Here is a 21,783-nt window from a genome sequence, read left to right on the forward strand (position 1 = left end):
ACAATAAGGCTGTAATGTAACAAAATGTGGAAAAAGTCAAGAGTTCTAAATACGAAGTTGGTAGAAACTTATTTCAGCACTCACAGCTGAAATTGCTGCCGAAGGTGCTTCCGCCAAGTATTAAATCAGGGGGATGGAGACTTATCCAGTTATGATATTTCAGTTTTGTATTTTTAATATATACTTATTTTCTCACAACAACATTTTGAAAAAGTTAAGGGAGCGTAGTCTTTCTATAGGCACTGTAATTCCAGATCAATTTTTATGGTAAAAATCACTGAGATGAATGTTATGGCTATGACAGACAATCTATTCCCCATAACTTAATTGAAAGAATAAGGTTGTTTTAATATTATATTACTTATTTCCTTATGTAAGACTAAATGCTAGTTGTAATTTGTTTTGATGCAGATGTTTATTTATTTACTAACCAGATAGTGTCTGATCAAAGAATATTCCATATAATTTTTGAAAAATAACATCAGTAAAAGGTATTTCTATTCTGATTTCAAATGTTCAACACTTATCAAACAAAGACAATATGCTCTCTTTCCTCATCTTCATTAAAAAGTTGTGGGAATGGCAGTTGTTTGGGAGAAAGCATCGATTTTTGTATAAGAAGCATATTTTCACAGGTTATTTCTTGAAATGTAACATACAATAGCAATCAGTCAAGGGGCTGTTTCTCCGCTTTCAAAATGCCTATCATGGTTTTACACCAGCAAAGTATACCCATTAATATATGCAGAGGTCTTGATCCTGCAAGAAATTGAACATTTCGCTCAGGCTAGAAAGGGTCAACTCTGGCAACATTATTATGTTCCATTGTTTTACATGGTATCTGGATATTGTCATGTTACAATGTTACACATACCCAGACAGTTAACAGAAAATCTGGCATATTGCGTCTCAAACAGCAATTCTGTAAGTGTCATAACAAAATAGTATCCAGAAAATTCTACTGATACAAAAACATTGACAGCAAAAATAGTAAAAAGACAAAGGAAGTTGGAAACATTCATCATTCAAATGACTGGAAATTAAGGCTCCCTGAGTTCAAAACTAGAATCGTGGCTTTGACACACTACCAGTCACTGACAAAAATGGATTAATTCCTCAAAAAAAATATACTTTTGGTTGGAAGTTAGAGAGGGCTTGTCAATGGTAGCCGTGGAGTTTCCTAGTACCAACCCAACAGTAAGACAGAGGAGAGGGAGAAGAGGAGGAGAGAGGAGTGGGCCAGGGAAGCTCCACTGCTGCCACCAGCTGAGGTGGCAGGGGATAGGAAGGTTCCCAAATTGGCAGCCAGGAAGTTTTGGAAGTGGGAGGTTTTGGTGAAGACTTGGATAGGGGAGGTGCGGGGATCCCTGCTCCAACGTGCTTTGTTGGTGCTGTTATTGCTAGTGGTGTTGCTGCTGCTGTCGACAGTCAACACAGCAGTCTGGAACCATGAGTTGCCATGCTTACACATCAAAGGACCACCGGCATTACCCTGTGGGTGGAAGTACACTAGGTTTAATATGGTTATAATGTTATGTGCTTATAACAACATTTTGCAAGCTAAATAGTAAGACAGATCTGTACTAAACCTGCAGTAGTGTCACAGCTCCGGTGCAAATGTTGTCCGTAGACGAAACATTCACACATTCCACCACAGAGGTCTGGAACTCCTGCAGAACTTCCTCAACTAAGGACAAAGAGAGATGGGTTTATTACTTATCATACCCATCCCCACGGTCCTGTCCGGAAACAATACCGACACTGTAAAACATTTCTTGTAAAATGAACAGAAACTTACTGGCAGCAATTGGCCAGAAAGGTACTGTAATTTATTTTACAGCTACTGTAATTAATTTAACGGTACCAAAAATGTTACTTAAATATAATTTACAGTACCAAGTCAGTTACTAATTTACAGTATCAATTATAATTACTGCATATTACCCAGTGTTTTCATTTTGGTCATTTAGTGGCGCTCTTTAATCGGTGCAGTCAACCAAGGTTGATAAAAATATATATATCACAACATGTAAACGTTTCTATAACCATTACTGAAAAATGTTGTTGTAGTTAAGAATATACTGGTCTTTAAAATAATTGTAATTACAACAAGATATCTTATGATGATATATCTCTGGATAGTACCAATACATTACTGAGATATTCACGGTAACTTGATGCCAACTTCCTGTAAATTACTAAAACGTCAAAGCAATAAAAAACACAGTACAATACTGTAAGGAACTGTAGGAAAGTCATTTTTACAGTATTTTACTGTAATTACAAGGGATTAGAGTAAGATTGGCTGCTAGGCATTTGTATATTTCAGCATATTTAATGAGGCCCAGAGGCCTAAACAAAAGGGTTCCAAACTGGCTGTGATTACAGGGCAACAGATCAAATGGACATGGTTAAATATTCAACCATTAAAGGTTTAAGACCTGCTGTCACTGATCTGTCCTCAATATACCTTTAAATTGTTAGGGAACTAATACCACATATCACTTAAATTAGTACAGGACTCTCACTAATGGGTGAAACAATTATAGCCACTTACAAGGCACGCCTTAAAATATGTTCATGAGACTGATTCATTCCCCTCCAGCAATTAATAATAATGTATTACCTTTGTAAAGCGCGTTTCATTATACAGAATAATCTCAAATTGCCTTCAAATAAAAAACTAAATGACAGGGCAACTGGTACAAAGAACCCAGCTGACGCTACAAGGGACAAGGACACCAAGGAGCACAGCTATCAACAGAATGACCTTCCTAAACAGTCTTTGGGGCCCTTTCAAAGGAGCTCAGAGTCTGTGGTGCCTTCAGGTGGTCCAGGAGGGTATTCTAGATGGTTGAGCTGAAAGCCCGATTTTCCCCCAAGGAGCAGAGCTTGGTCCTGGGGGCGTGGAGGAGCAGGCCATCGCTTGACCTGAGGGTGCGGGTGGGGTTATGGTATTTGAGAAAAGGAGTGGGATATCCATGACTACGCTGGAAAGTCAGCAAGAGGGTTTTAAAATTAAATCCGTAGTGAGACGGGGAGCCAGGGCAAAGATGCCAGGATGGGGGTGATGTTTCTTCACTCTCACCAGGATCCTGACAGTGCTGTTCTGGATGAAGTGGGGCTTTTGGAGACTCCTGCCAGGGATCACAATGAAGAGTGTGTTACAGTAGTCCAGGCTTGAGGAGATAAAGACATGGATGAGACATATGCATCAGACGGACTTGGGGTAGTTTTTACATACAGCTGGGTGTCATCAGCATAGCAGTGGAATGAGATTCCATTCCGGCTAATTACATGACCATGTACAGGATGAGCAGCATGGGTCCAAGAATAGATCCTTGTGGGACACCGCAAGTGACGTGGAGGGTCCAAGACCTGGATGCAACGCACCATCACTACCAGTGTGCTGCATTAAATATACAGTAATTTGTTGAATTGTATTGAAAAACTGCAATTGCTAATAGTGAATCCAGTGATATTACAGCATATGAACTTACAGTTTATTAGGTACACCACCCCATTCACAAATGTTTTGCTCCTTCAGACAGTGAGTCACATGGCCGTGGCTTGCTATTTAAAGAAGGCAGAGGCAGTGCTACTGTTCAATTCAACGTTAGAATGGGCAAAACGAGTGACTTAAGCGACTTTGAGCATGGTATGATTGTCGATGCCAGGTGCGCCGGTTCCAATATATCAGAACTGGCCGGCCTCCTTGGCTTTTCACACACGACAGTGTCTAGGGTTTATCAAGAATAGGGTAACAAAACAAAAAACATCCAGTCAGCGGCAGTACTGTGGGTGAAAACAGCTTGTGGATGAGAGGTCGAAGGAGAATGGCAAGAATCGTGTAAGCTAACAGGCAGGCCACAAACAGGCATAAAATGGAGCAGTACAACAGTAATGTGCAGAACGGCATCTCGGAACGCACAACGCGTCTGTCCTTGTCACGGATGGGCGATTGCAGCAGACGACCATACCGCGTTTCACTCCTATCAGCTAAAAACAAGAAGAAGCGGCTCCAGTAGGCACATGATCACCAACACTGGACAATTGAGTGCATTGCCTGGTCTGACAAATCCCAGTTCCTGTTGCGTCATGCTGATGGGAGAGTCAGGATTTGGAGTAAGCAGCATAAGTTCATGGCCACATCCTGCCTGGTGTCAACATTACAGGCTGATGGCTCTGGTGTGGGGAATGTTATTTCCTGGCACGTTCGGTTCCTTGACGCCAATAGAGCAACGTTTGAACTCCCCACCTTGTAGAATCCATTCCCCAAATAATTCAGGCTGTTCTGGAGGCAAATAGGGGTCTGACCCGGTACTAGATTGGTGTACCTAATAAACACAAAACACTATAGTTGGTGTTTTATGTCACTTGCACTTTATGCCTTAACTTCTTGATTCTACTTGAGACGCATATGTCTCAAGTAGGCACCTGGAAATGCAAATGCGCTACGCTAAATGCTAAATGTACTCGTTCAAACTCAAACCTTGATCAAAATTCACAAGCAGGGTATTGAATTAAAGCTACACTCGTTGTGAACCTAGCCAACAAGTTTTTTCAGATTTTTAAAATGCTTTTCGGCGAAAGCATGAGAAGGTATTATCTGATAGCATGCACCACCTGAAAATGCCTGAATGCGACGTAAACAAAGACTCTGCTTATCCGACGCAGCACAACACGCAGAAATAAAATATAAAACATTCATTACCTTTGACGAGCTTCTTTCTTGGCACTCCTATATGCCCCATAAACATCACTATTGGGTCTTTTTTTCGTTTAAATCGGTCCATATATACCCAAAATAGCTTTCTATGGAAGCTGTGTCATTCAGAAAAAAACATCGTTTTTTAACGCTGCATCATTTTTTTAAATTAAAAAAGTCGACGATAAACTTTCACAAAACACTTCGAAATCCTTTTGTAATCCAACTTTAGGTATTAGTAAACGTTTATAATCTATCAAAATGATTACAGGGCGATGTATATTCAATAGCTCCTCGTCTTCAAATCAATGGCTGCCATTGTCCACATTTACAGCGTCCTGGTGGAGACTGGAAGAAACGGATGCCAGATACTTGGATTTTCCAACAAAAAATTCAATTGAAAATGACGACAATGGCGACATCGTGTGGAATTTGTATGAATTGCATGCAGGTCGATATAACATTTTGTTCTCTTTTAACAACCCATGAAAGTGACTTATGGAAATTATTTGTAGCTTTCAGAGAGCAGTTTTTCTTGCGTTTTTCAATGAAACACACGATCTGTTATAGTCACAGCCGTGATTTAACCAGTTTTAGAAACTTCAGAGTGTTTTCTATCCACACATACTAATCATATGCATATACTATATTCCTGGCATGAGTAGCAGGACGCTGAAAAGTTGCGCGATTTTTAACAGAATGTTCGAAAAAGGAGGGGGTAGAAGTAAGTTTACAAAGGCTTCTATGCTGACAGTAACTACAGGCCAAAACAGATCAAAAGGACATGGCTAGCCATTCAACTATTAAAGGTTTGAGACTTGCTGCCACTGATTTGTCCCCTATATAAATGAAATTGTTAGGGGACCACTAAGACATACACTTAAATTCGTTCAGGATTCACCCTGACGGGTGCAACAAATATCGCTCTTACAAGACATGCCTAAAAATATGTTAGTCAGAAACACAATACCATCCTATTTTTGTTCAAAAGGTTTTTGGTGCTCCAAAAATGATGTATGGTTCAGGATTCTGAATTACAGTAAATAACTGTCAATTTTCAGGACTATATTTGTAAAATTCCTAAAATGGAGTATATTACTGTATTCTGTGTACAGCATTCTCACGCACAGGTGCAACAAATATAGTATCTTACAATGCATGCCTTCAATATATTTATCAGCCAAAGACACTTTCCCTGCCCACAACATTTTCCCACAATGCACGATAATTACTGTGTATTATTCTACAGTGTTTTACTGTTGAAATTACAGAAACGTCTTACAGTGCAGCCAGCTCCTACCCTAGGCATTTGTGTGGATCTGAGAGGCCTGGATAGGTTATAAGCAATATGGTGAAAATCTCACCTATCCTATCAGAAGACAGGTGGACCTACTACCATTGCTTACCCAATTATTTCAGATCTACACAAATGCCTTGGTGCTATAGGGTTTGTTTCTGAACAGGGAACATTTCTCACTAACACACAAAGACAGTAGTCCTTCCACTCACCGCCACCCTGACCTGTTGCCCAGCCAGCTACCCAACACGGAGTCCCTGTGCTGAAGGTTCTGGTTCCCTTGTCCACACAGATAGGCTGGATGTAGTCAGACAATGTGGGTTGGCTGGCCAGTCGGAGGATGGCCACGTTTTTGCCTGTCACATTGCTCATGGTGATGTTGATGACGTTCTGGGTTACCTCGTGGGGATTGGAGCCGCTCTGCTTCAGACGACCCAGAATCACGGTCCACTCAGAGGCGTTGGCCTGGCTGGAGAGATAATGAGTTGCATCTCTGTTTAGTGATGTCCTGTGATCATTGGCGGTCAGTGCCCTTTAAAATGAGGAGGGCTATTTTCTATTCATGAGCATGGCCTTATTTTTCTATTACAGCATATTGGATGACTCGTTCATATTCCATTCACCCAGTTCAATGTAACAGCGATAGGTTTAGGCTACTACAGTTGAAGTCAGAAGATGACATACACTTAGGTTGGAGTCATTAAAACTCATTTTTCAACCACTCCACAAATTTCTTGTTAACAAACTATAGTTTTGGCAAGTTGGTTAGGACATCTACATTACATGACAAGACATTTTTCCAACAATTGTTTACAGACAGATTATTACACTATCACAATTCCAGTGGGTCAGAAGTTTACATACACTAAGTTGACTGTGCCTTTAAACAGAAACAGAAACAGAAAATTATGTCATGGCTTTAGAAGCTTCTGATAGGCTAATTGACATAATTTGAAGTGTACCTGTGGATGAATTTAAAGGTCTACCTTCAAACTCAGTGCCTCTTTGCTTGACATCATGGGAAAATCAAAATAAATCAGCCAAGACCTCAGAAAAAAGATTGTAGACCTCCACAAGTCTGTTTCATCCTTGGGAGCAATTTCCAAACACCTGAAGGTACCACGTACATCTGTACAAACAATAGTAAGCAAGTATAAAAACCTTGGGACCACGCAGCCGTCACACCACTCGGACGGAGACTCGTTCTGTCTCCTAGAGATGAACGTACAGCAAAGGACCTTGTGAAGATGCTGGAAGAAACAGGTACAAAAGTATCTATATACACAGTAAAAAGAGTCATATATCGACATAATCTGAAAGGCCCCTCAGCAAGGAAGAAGCCACTGCTCCAAAACCACCATAAAAAAGTCAGACTACGTTTTGCAACTGCACATGGGGACAAAGATCATACTTTTTGGAGAAATGTCCTCTGGTCTGATGAAACAAAAATAGAACTGTTTGGCCATAATGACCATCGTTATGTTTGGAGGGAAAATGGGGAGGCTTGCAAGCCGAAGAACATCATCCCAACCATGAAGCACGGAGATGGCCGCATGATGTTGTGGGAGTGCTTTGCTGCAGGAGGGACTGGTGCACTTCAGAAAATAGATGGCATCATGTGGCAGGAAAATGATGTGGATATATTGAAGCAACATCTCAAGACATCAGTCAGGAAGTTAAAGCTTGGGCGCAAATGGGTTTTCCAAATGGACAATGACGCCAAGCATACTTCCAAAGTTGTGGCAAAATGGCTTACGGACAACAAAGTCAAGGGATTGGAGTGGCCATCACAAAGCCCTGACTTCAATCCTATAGAAAATGTGTGGGCAGAACTGAAAAAGCATGTGCGAGCAAGGAGGCCTACAAGCCTGACTCCGTTACATCAGCTCTGTCAGGAGGTATGGGCCAAAATTCACCCAACTTGTTGTGGAAGGCTACCAGAAATGTTTGACCCAAGTTAAACAATTTAAAAGCAATGCTACCAAATACTAATTGAGTGCATGTAAACTTCTGACCCACAGGGAATGCGATGAAAGAAATAAAAGCTGAAATAAATCTCTTATTTCACATTTCACATTCTTAAAATAAAGTGGTGATCCTAACTGACCTAAGACAGGGAATTGTGAAAAACTGAGTTTAAATGTATTTGGCTAAGGTATATGCAAACTTGCGACTTCAACTGCACATGATACTGGAATTTTCCCTATACCCATCATGAGGTTGCTACAACCTAGTTCATGAATGAAGGTTTACAACTTAGGTGCACACAGGTCGAGAGACAATTTGAGGTGACAGACAGGGACATTCAATACCGCCTTTCACACGCTTACCTGCACCTAGCTGATATTCGGTGCAATCATTAAAACCTGTTATGACTAGTGGTGCTAGCGACCCACCTCAACAACATCTTGTGAAATTGCAGAGTGCGAAATTCAAATGGCAGATAGTCATATTTAATATTCATGAAAATACAAGTGTCATACATAGAAAAAAAGCTTAACTTCTGGTTAATCCAGCTGCTGTGTCAGATTTCAAAAAGGCTTTACGGCGAAAGCACACCATGCGATTATCTGAGGACAGCGGCCCGCACACAAAAGCAAAAAAGTAAGTAAAAAGCAAGAAAGTCAGAAATAGCTATAAAATAAATGCCTTACCTTTGAAGATTATCTTCTGTTGGCTCTCCAAAAGGTCCCAGCTACATCACAAATGGTCCCTTTGTTCGATAAAGTCCTTCTTTATATCCCCAAAAACTCAGTTTAGCTGGCGCGTTTCATTCAAAATGAGGGAGGGCTATCCACCGGTTTCCCTCCTTCAAAATGCATTCAAAATTAATCCCAAACGTTATCAATAAACTTCTCCAAACAAGTCAAACAACATTTATAATCAAACCTCAGGTACCCTCAGGTACCCTAATACGTTTTTGACATGCTTTTTTTTCTGGATTTTTTGTTGTTGTTATTCCGTCTCTCACTGTTCAAATAAACCTACCATTAAAATTATAGACTGATCATTTCTTTGTCAGTGGGCAAACGTACAAAATCAGCAGGGGATCAAATACTTTTTTCCCTCACTGTATGCATATCTGAGTAACAGGCAGTTTACTGTGGGCACGCTTTCCCTCCAGACGTCAAAATACTGCCCCCTAGTCCAAAGAGGTTCCAACAGTTGCAAACAAGAGTTTACAAGCCAAACAGCTACACACAGCCTACTTCGTTGTCACCATATTAGCTAAAGTAACGTCATAGTTAATAGAACTAATGCGTTCGTATAGCTGCTACTATCATGCAGTGAAGTTAGTAAGCAGTTACACCGACAGGCCCCGGTGACAATAAATTAGTAATACCAAAAGCTTACCTTGATTTGGAAAAGTTCCAGTGTTGTGTTGGATAGTCATAGCCAGCTAGTTAACGTAGCATCCCTCTGTTTGAGCAGGGCGTTTCAGTAGGCTAAACTAGCTAGCTGCATTTGCTAGCTAAGTAAGTGAAACTGTCTTTTTCAATCTCTTTCTCTTCCTTCATTAAAGAATAAATTCATTTGTTAAAATAACTGTTCAACTATTGCCTTTCTCTGAGTTAACTACTCACCACATTGTATACACTGCAGTGCTAGCAAACTGTAGATTATGTTTTCAGTGCTAGATTAATTATCTGATCCTTTGATTGGGTGGACAACATGGCAGATCATGTTGCAAGAGCTCTGATAACTTCAGGAGGGTGTCCTCCAGCCTGTCATAATTACTGTGTATATCCATGGAAGGGGGTGAGAACGTGACGTGATTATATTTAGTATAGTTTCATCAAAAAATTATACAACTTTAATGTTTTACAATTTACATTTTTATCAAATTGACTGATGAGGATGGTCCTCCCCTCCCTTTTCTGTGGAGCCTCCACTGCCTGTGACAGACTAGCGTCCTGTCCAAGGGGTGTACATCAAGTGGCTTCACCCTGCTACTTTAGTGAGGGATACTAAACTCTTCATTCCAATTGTCTTATTAAATGTTTATTTACTGCTTATGTAATATGTATGGGTTATGTATGTGTTATGCCCTAGGTAGGCACCCTTCATACTCAACTCTTCATTCATGTTATCATCATTTGACATAATTCATTATTGTACTAAGTTGATCTTTTCTTTGTCTTGAAGTTGACGTAATTATTAATTAAAGGGAAATTCAGACCTGAATTAGTCTTGTGCTGATCTAATTTAAATTAAAGCTGCACAATATTTAAAGGGATTTGTTTGAGATAAACAGAAAAACTAATTGAACCAAAACTTTTTAATTGAATTACATTTATTCAGTGCGAACAAGGGAGCCACACCAGCAGAGCTCACTACCCACCTGCACAATTATGTGGACACCTGCTTGTCGAACATCTTGTTCAAAAAAATCATGGACATTAACATGGAGTTGGTCCCCCCCTTTGCTGCTATAACAGCCTCCACTCTTCTGTTAAGGCTTTCCTCTAGATGTGAACATTGCTGTGGGGACTTGCTACCATTCAGCAACAAGGGCATTATTGAGGTCGAGCACTAATGTTGGGTGATTAGGCCTGGCTCGCAGTCGGCTTTCCAATTCATCCCAAAGCTGTTCAATGGGGTTGAGGTCAGGTCTCTGTGCAGGCCAGTCAAGTTCTTCCACACAGATCTTGACAAACCATTTCTGTATGGAACTCGCTTTGTGCACGGGGGCATTGTCATGCTGAAACAGGAAAAGGCCTTGCCCAAACTGTTGTCACACAGTTGGAAGCACAGAATCTCCTTGAAAGTAATTTTATGCTGTAGCTTTAAGATTTTCCCTACGGGCCTAGCCCGAACCATGAAAAACAGCCCAAGACCATTATTCATCCACCAAACTTTACAGTTGGCACTATGCATTCAGGCAGGTAGCGTTCTCTTGGCATCATTTAGCTTTACACCACTCCAGCCGACGCTTGGCATTGCGCGTGGTGATCTTAGGCTTGTGTGCGGCTGCTCGGCCATGGAAACCCATTTCTTGACACTCCCGACGAACAGTTATTGTGCTGATGTTGCTTCCAGAAGCAGTTTGAAACTTGGTAGTGAGTGTCAAAACTGAGGACAGATGATCTTTATGCGCTTCAGCAGTTGGAGGTCCCGTTCTGGGAGCTTGTGTGTCCTACCACTTCGCGGCTGAGCTGTTGTTGCTCCTTGACATTTCACAATAACAGCACTTACAGTTGACCGGGCCGTTCTAGCAGGGTAGAAATGTTATGAACTGACTTGTTGGAAAGGTGGCATCCTATGACGGTGCCACGTTGAAAGTCACTGAGCTCTTCAGTACAGGCCATTCTACTGTATGGATATTGCATTGCTGTGTGCTCTGTTATACACGTGTCAGTCGAATCCTCATACTTTTGGCCATGTAGTGTAAGTCTGAATACCAACTACTGAGAAGTGCTTAAATCAAAACACGTAAAAAGTCATAGATATCCTAAGTCTGAATGGGCCACTAAATTCCTTGTGAAGGTAGCAAAATGTTAAACTGTCCAGCTGATTAGGATGGTAAAACAGTAGTGTGGAAGAGATGTTGGCTGGTGGCTCCCCCCTCTGGTACACTAGAGTAACTACTACAGTAAGTGCCTGTTGAGCCCATGGAGTCACCCAGACACTGGTTGACATGATGATGACACCATAACCATGCTTTCTGAAGCCAAGGTTGTGTAAAACATGGGTGTTGTTTATAGACAGCTACCCCTCCTAGAATTTTCAGTAGCACAATGATTGTACAAATGTCATACGTATTAATCTTGGTTAACCTTTGCATTAGGATTGAAAAGGAAACATTTCTATACGTCACTAACTGTTAATGTAATGGCACTGTAAAAAAAATCTAAATCCAATCAAAATGTAGGTTCTATGATTAGATTTCCTTAGAATCATGTAAGGAGTGACATTTCACTCCAGCTACTAACTCTCCCACTTTGACATACAGGTAGAGTTAACTTACCTAGAAAAGCAGCTGGCATCACTCATGACAGAGTCTACCGCCACTAAAGTGCCCCCGCAGACGTGCGCTCCGTTAGTCTGTATGCTGGCTATCCAGGGCCACAAACCTGCTGTCGCCAACGAGCTTCCGCCACCAACATGGGAGTTCAAAGAGGAGCTAGCGCTGCCACACACCACAGCTGCAGAGGGAGGGAGAGACAGAAACATTTGAGAGACAAATAAAAGGGAATAATTCAGTAGTCAGATATGTTACAAAAGTAAAGATTCACATTAAGTTGTAGCCATAAGCACAAGTTAGTCTATACAGTGCCTTCGGAAAGTATTCAGACCCCTTGACTTTTTTCACGTTGTTATGTTACAGCCTTATTTCAAAATTGATTAAATACATGTTGTTCCCTCAGCAATCTACACACAATACCCCATAATGACAAAGTGAAAACAGGTTTTCAAAAAACAGAAACACTTCATTTACATAAGTATTCAGACCCTTTGCTATGAGACTCGAAATAGAGCTCAAGTGCATCCTGTTTCCAATGATCATCCTTGAGATGTTTCTACAACTTGATTGGAGCCAACTTGTGGTAAATTCAATTGATTGGACAAGATTTGGAAAGGTACACACCAGTCTATATAAAAGGTCCCACAGTTGACAGTGCATGTAAGAGCAAAAAACCAAGCCATGAGGTCGAAGGAATTGTCCGTATAGCTCTGAGACATTGTGTCAAGTCACAGATCTGGGGATGGGTACCAAAACATTTCAGCAGCATTGAAGATCCCCAAGAACACACTGGCCTCCATCGTTCTTAAATGGAAGAAGTTTGGAACCACCAATACTCTTCCTAGAGCCGGCTGCCTGGACAAATTGAGCTATCGGGGGAGAAGGGCCTTGGTCAGGGAGGTGACCAAGAACTGGATTGTCACTCTGACAGAGCTCCAGAGTTCCTCTGTGGAACGGGAGAAACTTCCAGAAGGACAACCATCTCTGCAGCACTCCATCAATCAGGCCTTTATGGTAGAGTGGCCAGACGGAAGCCACTCCTTAGTAAAGGGCATGACAGCCCTCTTGGAGTTTGCCAAAAGACACCTAAAGACTTTCAGATCATGAGAAACAAGATTCTCTGCTCTGATGAAACAAAGGTTGAACTCTTTGGCCTGAATGCCAAGCATCATGTCTGGAGGAATCCTGGCACTATCCCTACGGTGAAGCATGGTGGTGGCAGCATCATGCTGTGGGGATGTTTTTCAGCGGCAGGGACTGGGAGACATGGAGGGAAAGATGAATGGAGCAAGGTACAGAGAGATCCTTGATGAAAACCTGCTACAGAACGCTCAGGACCTCAGACTGGGGCTAAGGTTCACCTTCCAACAGAACAATGACCCTAAGCACACAGCCAAGACAACGCAGGAGTGGCTTCGGGACAAGACTCTGAATGCCCTTGAGTGACCCAGCCGAGCCCGGACTTGAACCTGATCGAACATCTCTGGAGAGACCTAAAAATAGCAGCAACGCTCCCCATCCAACCTGACAGAGCTTGAGAGGATCTGCAAAGAATGGGAGAAACTTCCCAAATACAGGTGTGCAAAGCTTGTACCGTCATAACAAAGAAGACTCAAGGGTGTAATTGCTGCCAAAGGTGCTTCAAAGTACTAAGGGTCTGAATACTTATGTAAATATGATATTTCCGTTTTATATTTAAAAATGTCCAAAAACCTGTTTTTGCTTTGTCATTATGGGGTTGATTGAGGGAAAAATATATATATTTTAGAATAAGGCTGTAACGTAACAAAATTTGGAAAATGTCAAGGGGTCTGAATACTTTCTGAAGGCACTGTAGGTATGTACATGCGGTTGTAGGGGCAGTTGTGGTGGTAGTGGTGGTTGTAGGGGCAGTAGGGGCAGTGTTAGGGGCAGTTGGAGTGGCGGTTGTAGGGGCAGTGGTAGGGGCAGTTGTAGGGGCAGTTGTAGTGGTGGTTGTAGTGGTAGTGGTGGTTGTAGGGGCTGAAAGACCAGTACAGAAGACACTGAGGTCAGAGTCAGTCCCACTGGAGGAGAAGGTGACAAAGCCAGGCTGGTCACTGCTGATCTGGCTGTTGATCCAGGTCTGGTACTGGGACACTCTGGTGTACACTCCTGGGAATTTTGCCAGGGCACAGCCTTTGCCGAAACTCACAACACCAGACTGGATCCAGCGAGTACCCTGATTGGTTACCATCGGACCTCCGGAGTCCCCCTATGCATAGACAGATTTACAGTGTCACTGAGATTGCATTTTCACAGGATTATGAAACAGTCGGTTTCCCAGATGAAGCACAGTCTCAGATGAGGAACCATTTTCAATGTGAACATGCTTTTTAGACTAGGATTAGGTATAACCTGTGTCCGTGGAATGGGACCAATATGTAATTGACCCACAATGTAATACACAAAAAGGATAACCAAGAGATTTTACCTGACAGGAATCCTTTCCTCCTGCTGCTAGACCAGCACAGATCATGTTGTCTGTGATTGAACCTACTCCATAGTTAAAGTTACACTGCCTGTTTCCCACTACTGGCACATCCACCTCCTGTAGGGTCTTTGGTGAGGGCAGGGACACTGAGGAGATGGGAGACACATTCAGACAAGTAAAGTTAGTACAACATGATTTGAAATGCATTACTTGATTGATTCATTTTGAAGGTTATTTGAGGAAAAGCTATTTTGTTACAATTGATCACTCCTATTATATTACAAATATATTTTACATATTGACTATTGCCCATGCATTAGATTTAATCTCTCCCATCAGATCTCACCTCCACTGCGGATGGTGCCCCAGCCAGTGACCCAGCTAGTAGTGCCGGCATGAAAGGAGCTGCCTGGTGCAGCTAGGCAGACTGGCCGGATGTAGTTGGTAAAAGTCACAGGGGAGGAGAGCTTGAGAAGACACATGTCGTTGTCATTAGTACTTCTGGTGTAGTTCGGGTGGGACATGATCTGAGTGACCCCGCGGTTCACCTCGTTGGGGTTAGAGCCCTTCTGGTTCTGACGACCAACGTAGACCACCAAATTTGATGTACTGGGGCTGAGATAATATATGTATAAAAAAGATAACAGAAATGCTGTAAAAGGAGGCTCAATTGAGTTATGATTAGGTTTGGTGTAAGAGTTAAATGTTAGGATTCTAGCAATCCTGCAATTCCTCACCTGGAGAAGCAGTGAGCAGCAGTCAGCACCCACTCTTTGTTGATGAGGGATCCCCCACAAAAATGCCTGCCAGATCTGTGCAGACTGGCCTGCCATGGCCAACTCCCTGCAAGAGCATCCTGACCCCCCACAATCCTAGTGTTGAGAGGGGTTCCGCATACTAACAGAGACACATGGATGAAGGTTTACAAAATGGAGCACACAAAGGAAGTGAAGAGATTGAAACCTCACTAGTTAGTGAATAGGTGCATGGTCATGTCATTCAATTAGAAAAATACTTACCATCCAACTGAGAGTGAGACCCTACAAACAGGAGAGGAGAAAAACAGTTGAACAGTTTGGTTTTGGCACACTGTGGGAAAACATGTAACTTAACTCTTTGCACCCTACTGGTTTTACAATAGCAACCACATAAGGAATTAGAATAATTGAATAGGATCTCTATGGTAGTAACATACAGTCTTAGAGCACAGCCAGCAAGCCAGTCTATCAATTAGTCAGTGTATTTAGTGTTGCTCCATAGTTTCCATGTGAGCGAACTTTGGATGCTGGATGCTTGTCATGAGTCTGTGGATTGTTTGACAAAACGCCATCTGTCAAAACGAATTTAATCACTGCGTATGTTACCGAACATTACTGTACACTTAACATGATCCCGAATGTGCGTTTGTGACGTAATATACCGTGAGTCCGGAAACAGGTGCAGAAGATATGCTTAATAATAAGTCAATGCAGAAGAACATATGAGAAGCGTATATAAAGCGTAAATAAGGCCTTTATGGTAGAGTGGCCAGACGGAAGCCACTCCTCCGTAAAAGGCCTGCTTGGAGTTTGCCAAAAGGCATCTAAAGTACTCAGAACACGAGAAGCAAGATTCTCTGGTCTGATGAAACTAAGATGGAATTGTTTGGCCTGAATGCCAAGCGTCACGTCTGGAGGAAACCTGGCACCATCTCTACGGTGAAGCATGGTGGTGGCAGCATCATACTGTGGGGATGTTTTTCAGCGGCAGGGATCGGAAGACTTGTCAGGATCGAGGTAAAGATGAACGGAGCAGAAAGATCCTTGATGAAAACCTGCTCCGGAGGGCTCAGGACCCCAGCCTGAAGCGAAGGTTCACCTTCCAACAGGACAGCAACCCTAAGCACACAGCCAAGACAACGCAGGAGTGGCTTCGGGACAAGTCTTTGAATGTCCCTGAATTGCCCAGTCAGAGCCCGTAATTGAACCCGATCAAACATCTCTGGAGAGACCTGAAAATAGCTGTGCAGTGACCCTCCCCATCCAACCTGACAGAGTTTGCGAGGATCTGCAGAGAAGAATGGGTGAAACTCCCCAAATACAGGTGTGCCAAGCTTAAAGGTGCTTCAAAAAGGACTGAGTAAAGGGTCTGAATAGTTATGTAAATGTGATATTTCAGTTTTGTTTTTTAATACATTTGCAAAAAATATATAAAAATAATGTTTTTGCTTAGTCATCATGGGGTATTATGTGAAGATTGGTGAGGGAAAAAACAATGTAATCAATTTTAGAATAAGGCTGTAACGTAACAATATGTGGAAAAAGTCAACAGGTCTGTGTACGAATGCACTGTATACACATTTTAGGTGGTGTTAATGTTATGGTTAACTTTGTGCCAAACTGTCATTCAGGTTTTTCGTCTGGAAACATTTCATCCAAACAAATAACAAGAAGAAAAAAATCACAATCATCCAACAAAGGAAGCGTTGTGGTCACAACAGAGTCATCGTGGCTGTAGGACTATATGGGGATTTCACAGAAAAGAATACAAAGAAGGTAACCCAAATTGCCCTTCTATTGCCTCTAATGTTTTGAATCTTCCAAAGTGGCTTCCTCTCCTCGGATCTGAAAGACCTGGACAATGTGAAAGCAACCCTGGTAAACTTCTGCCTTAATAACACTTTCAACTACTCTGTCTTTTCATACCAGTGCAACTAAAGGAGAACAGACAAGGTGAGGGATCCACTGGACTGCTGATATTGGCAACCAGAACCGTGAGAGACTAGTGGACTACTGATAAGCACCCTAGTTCTGTGTGCTCTGTGGGTGTGTCTGGCTGGCTGGCTTCACATTCAGTCCCCACCCACTAAATTAAAATCAGGTAATGTTTTTTTCACACAAAGAGGCAAACAACAATCGACAAATCAGACTTCTCTATTGCAAAATTATACATTTCTACAAATTCATTGCATGAAATATTGCATTACATAATGAACATATCAAACATTGTATTCCATCCAACTGTTGTGTGTGAGGACAAACATTTTGATTTGAGGCACAACTTTCCTGTCGACACCAATTTTGATACACTTTGGAACCTCAATTTCCTCCCTGTACTCTGTCCTTAAGATAACGACAACAAGCATTGATTACATTGGTGACTCAAGCTAACTGTTTCCAGTAAGATGGAATTGTCAGCTGAAGGTGAAGCATTTCCTTGACGTGTTGAAAAGCCATTCTATGGTCTTGCTCAACTCTCCATGCGCTTCAGAGGGAATGTTGCATGCACACAAAAACACACACACACACATCAGTGATAGGCCTAATTAATTAAAGGTGCCTTTTTCACATCAGTTCCAGTGGCATAAACAGGAAGAAGTGTCCATCATTTTACAGGTGCACTGGTTTTACAGCTGTATTAGATCTAAGAACTAACAGGCCACATATGTGGTCCAAGTGTCAATATACATATATGTATTTTTTTAGAATGTACAGTTGAAGTCAGAAGTTTACATACACTTAGGTTGGAGTCATTAACTCGTTTTTCAACCACTCCAATAATGTCTTGTTAACAAACTATAGTTTTGGCAAGTTGGTTAGGACATCTACTTTGTGCATGACACAAGACATTTTTCCAAAAATTGTTTACAGCCAGATTATTTCACTCATAATTCACTGTATCACAATTCCAGTGGGTCAGATGTTTACAAACACTAAGTTAACTGTGCCTTTAAACAGCTTGGAAAATTCCAGAAAATGATGTCATGGCTTTAGAAGCTTCTGATAGGCTAATTGACATAATTTTAGTCAATTGGAGATGTACCTGTGGATGTATTTCAAGGCCTACCTTCAAACTCAGTGCCTCTTTGCTTGACATCATGGGAAAATCAAAAGAAATCAGCCAAGACCTCAGAAAAATAAATTTGACCTCCAGAATTATGGTTCATCCTTGGGAGCAGTTTCCAAACGCTTGAAGGTACCATGTTCATCTGTACAAACAATAGTACGCAAGTATAAACACCATGGGACCACGTAGCCGTCATACTGCTCAGGATGGAGACGCGTTCGGTCTCCTAGAGATGAACGTACTTTGGTGCGAAAAGTGCAAATCAATCCCAGAACAACAGCAAAGGACCTTGTGAAGATGCTGGACGAAACAGGTACAAAAATATATATATCCACAGTAAAACAAGTCCTATATTGACAACCCGAAAGGCCGCTCGACAAGGAAGAAGACACTGCTCAAAAAAACGGCATAAAAAAGCCAGACCAATGTTTGCAACTGCACAAGAGAACAAAGGTTGTACTTTTTGGAGAAATATCCTGTGGTCTGATGAAACAAAAATAGAACTGTTTGGCCATATTGACCATCATTATGTTTGGAGGAAAAAGGGGGAGGCTTGCAAGCCGAAGAACACCATCCCAACCGTGAAGCATGGAGGTGGCAGCATCATGAGGCTGGAAAATTATGTGGATATATTGAAGCAACATCTCAAGACATCAGTCAGGAAGCTAAAGCTTGGTCGCAAATGGGTCTTCCAAATGGACCCAAATGACCTCAAGCATGCTTCCAAAGTTGTGGCAAAATGGCTTAAGGACAACAAAGTCAAGGTATTGGAGTGGCCATCACAAACCATGACCTCAATCCTATAGAACATTTGTGGGCAGAACTGAAAAATCGTGTACGAGCAAGGAGGCCTACAAACCTGACTCAGTTACACCAGCTCTGTCAGGAGGAAGGGGCCAAAATTCACCCAACTTATTATGGAAAGCTTGTGGAAGGCTACCCAAAATGTTTGACCCAAGTTAAACAATTTAAAGGCAATGCTACCAAATACTAATTGAGTGTATGTAAACTTCTGACCCACTGGGAATGTGATGAAAGAAATAAAAGCTGAAATAAATAATTATCTCTACTATTATTCTGACATTTCACATTCTTAAAATAAAGTGGTGATCCTAACTGACCTAAGACAGGGCATTTTTTACAAGGATTCAATGTCAGGAATTGTGAAAAACTGAGTTTAAATGTATTTGGCTAAGGTGTATGTAAACTTCCGACTTCAACTGTAGGTGTCTCTACTTGACAGTGCTTTAGCTTTTTTTTCTTTTTCTCAAATGCAAATTCTCATGCAAAATACAGAGTGCATTTGTCTGGCTGGCTGGGAGAATCTTAGTTTGTATAAAGGTATACACATGACATGTAAAGGAACATTGCCTGTGGTCTTTTTTTATTTCAGGGATTGCATATCTCCTTTATGCCATCATCAGAGTTCATGACACCCTATAATCAAAGTGAGGTTTCATGCAGACCCTTTTCCTTTCGTTTCTTTCTTTCTCTCTCTCATAAACATTTTACTTAGCGTCAGATTGTAGTTTAATGAGTCTCATTACTTGAATGAGGAATGCTTTTAAAATGTTTTACTGTTTTTAACCTTTTTTTATCCAAGAAGTCCCATTGAAGTCAGTCTTCTTTTACAAGGAAGACCTGGCCAAGAGTTACTCTGTTACTCACCGGTTTGTATTTTTTTCTGTCCCTAACTTAAGTTCCTTGTACGATTCAACTTTCATCTCATTAAATATCTAATTCTGTCCCTTTAACTGCTTTGAAAGATGACTTCAGCTTGTCCACTTCAACACTATACACACAGAACCTTTTGCAGTGTACTTCAGTCATGTTCAATACCATTTCTGTTGTGTTGCTATGATGCTCATGTTAGACAAATGTAAACGTTCTGCCTCATTGCATGCACTGCGGCACCCTCAAGGCCCAAAACAGTCTAACAGGTCTCTCTCCTGTGTCATAAGGCACATGACATTGTATTGACTTGGACTGTCTTTTTTGGCTATGCTCACGGCCATCACCATTCCATAACCTGACCAACTCCTTAAAGGGATAGTGCAAGATTTTACCAAGCGTCAGATTAACTCATGGGATACCGTTTTTATGTCTCTGCTGTTTGAAAGAAGTTGTAGGTCGTTTTGCAAGCCACTAGGTTAGCACAATGACTGGAAGTCTACAGGTAGGTGAGAGTGGAGTAAATTGAGCCAAAGGGGTAAGTTCAGCTACCCTTGTTTCTAAAAGTCTGTGAAGGAAAAAGTGGTAAGCAAGTTAGGTAAAAATAAACTTGATTTTCAACAAGTCAAATTAATTTGTGTTCGAGGTTACATGCATTCCAATTATTTCCAGGGATACACAACTACCTGATATATAAGTAGATATCGTTTTTTTTAGAAAGAATAGGCCTATTATTTTTTCCATGATGTAGTGATGCTGAACAGCTAGCATGGTCTCCCCTACAACTAGCATAATCACACTATCCCTTTAACTCCAGAGTCACCTGTAGAACTGTCCATAGACGTAAAGCAGTGGAATAATGGGAATCGTGTCTCTTACCTTTTGAAAGGAATGCAACTAGTAGATTCATCAAACAGAGTGCTTTGTAGACTTCCATTGTCCCCATGCCACCACAACAGCCTGTTCTGTTTAGTGTTTATACTTTTGTACTCATCCCTGCCTTCACTCCTCCCTTATATATATATATATATATGTCTATAAAGTACCAGTCAAACGTTTGGACACACCTACTCATTCCAGTTTTTTTTTTTTTTTTTACAATGTTCTACATTGTAGAATAATAGTGAAGATAACAAAACTATGAAATAACACATACGGAATCATGTAGTAACCAATTTGTTTTTCAACAAATCAAAATATATTTGAGATTGTTCAAAGTAGTCACCATTTGCCTTGATGACAGCTTTGCACACACTTGGCATTCTCTCAACCAGCTTCATGAGGTAGTCACCTGGAATGCATTTCAATTAACAGGTGTGCCTTGTTAAAAGTCCATTTTTTTGAATTTCTTTCCGTCTTAATGTGTTTGAGCCAATCAGTTGTGTTAAGGTAGGGGTGGTATACAGAAGATAGCCCTATTTGGTAAAAGACCAAGTCCATATTATGGCAAGAACAGATCAAATACGCAAAGAGAAACAACAATCCATCATTACTTTAAGACATGAAGGTCAGTCGATACGGAAAATTTCAAGAACTTTTAAAGTTTCTTCAAGTGCAGTTGCAAAAACCATCAAGCGCTATGATGAAACGGGCTCTCATGAGGACCGCCACAGGACCAGCATGGCTACCACAGCATTCTGCAGCGATACGTCCTCCCATCTGGTTTGTGCTTAGTAAGACTATCACTTAGTAAGGCTGTGTAAGGGTTATTTGACCAATAAGGAGAGTGATGGAGAGCTGCATCAGATGACCTGGCCTCCACAATCACCCGACCTCAACCCAATTGAGATGGTTTGGGATGAGTTGGACCCCAGAGTGAAGGAAAAGCAGCCAACAAGTGAACAGCATATGTGGGAACTCCTTCA

The 21,783-nt window shown here is 41.4% G+C and overlaps 1 protein-coding gene across 3 annotated transcripts; it reads right to left on the reverse strand.

Annotated features, from left to right (window-relative positions):
• On the reverse strand, positions 1-20,899 carry LOC139375097 (prostasin-like). 3 transcript variants are annotated; one of them, XM_071116540.1, is made up of 10 exons: positions 20,798-20,868; positions 15,442-15,462; positions 15,160-15,319; positions 14,769-15,037; positions 14,423-14,568; positions 13,987-14,203; positions 11,974-12,151; positions 6,218-6,474; positions 1,590-1,687; positions 1-1,492 (listed from the first exon to the last, which is right to left on the reverse strand). In XM_071116540.1, the coding sequence occupies exons 1-10, from the start codon at positions 20,862-20,864 to the stop codon at positions 1,181-1,183; spliced, it is 1,725 nt and encodes a 574-aa protein (XP_070972641.1). In that variant the 5' UTR covers positions 20,865-20,868; the 3' UTR covers positions 1-1,180. The 3 variants fall into 3 exon arrangements, with proteins under 3 accessions (XP_070972641.1, XP_070972642.1, XP_070972640.1); XM_071116541.1 differs by having other exon boundaries at positions 641-1,492; positions 13,981-14,203; positions 14,769-14,889; positions 20,798-20,899; XM_071116539.1 differs by having other exon boundaries at positions 641-1,492; positions 13,981-14,203; positions 20,798-20,855.
• Between the last annotated feature and the right edge of the window lie 884 nt (positions 20,900-21,783).

Source organism: Oncorhynchus clarkii, chromosome 19, assembly GCF_045791955.1.
Source record: "Oncorhynchus clarkii lewisi isolate Uvic-CL-2024 chromosome 19, UVic_Ocla_1.0, whole genome shotgun sequence".
NCBI lineage: Eukaryota > Metazoa > Chordata > Actinopteri > Salmoniformes > Salmonidae > Oncorhynchus > Oncorhynchus clarkii.

Bases quoted from the DNA above. Each gene is read 5' to 3' on its own strand.
- LOC139375097 (XM_071116540.1), bottom strand. From the start codon at position 20,864: ATGGGGACAATGGAAGTCTACAAAGCACTCTGTTTGATGAATCTACTA. The intron at 15,320-15,441 runs GTAAGTATTTTT...TGTCTCTGTTAG, and splicing joins GTCTCACTCTCAGTTGGATG to TATGCGGAACCCCTCTCAAC. The intron at 15,038-15,159 runs GTGAGGAATTGC...ATATTATCTCAG, and splicing joins GCTGCTCACTGCTTCTCCAG to CCCCAGTACATCAAATTTGG.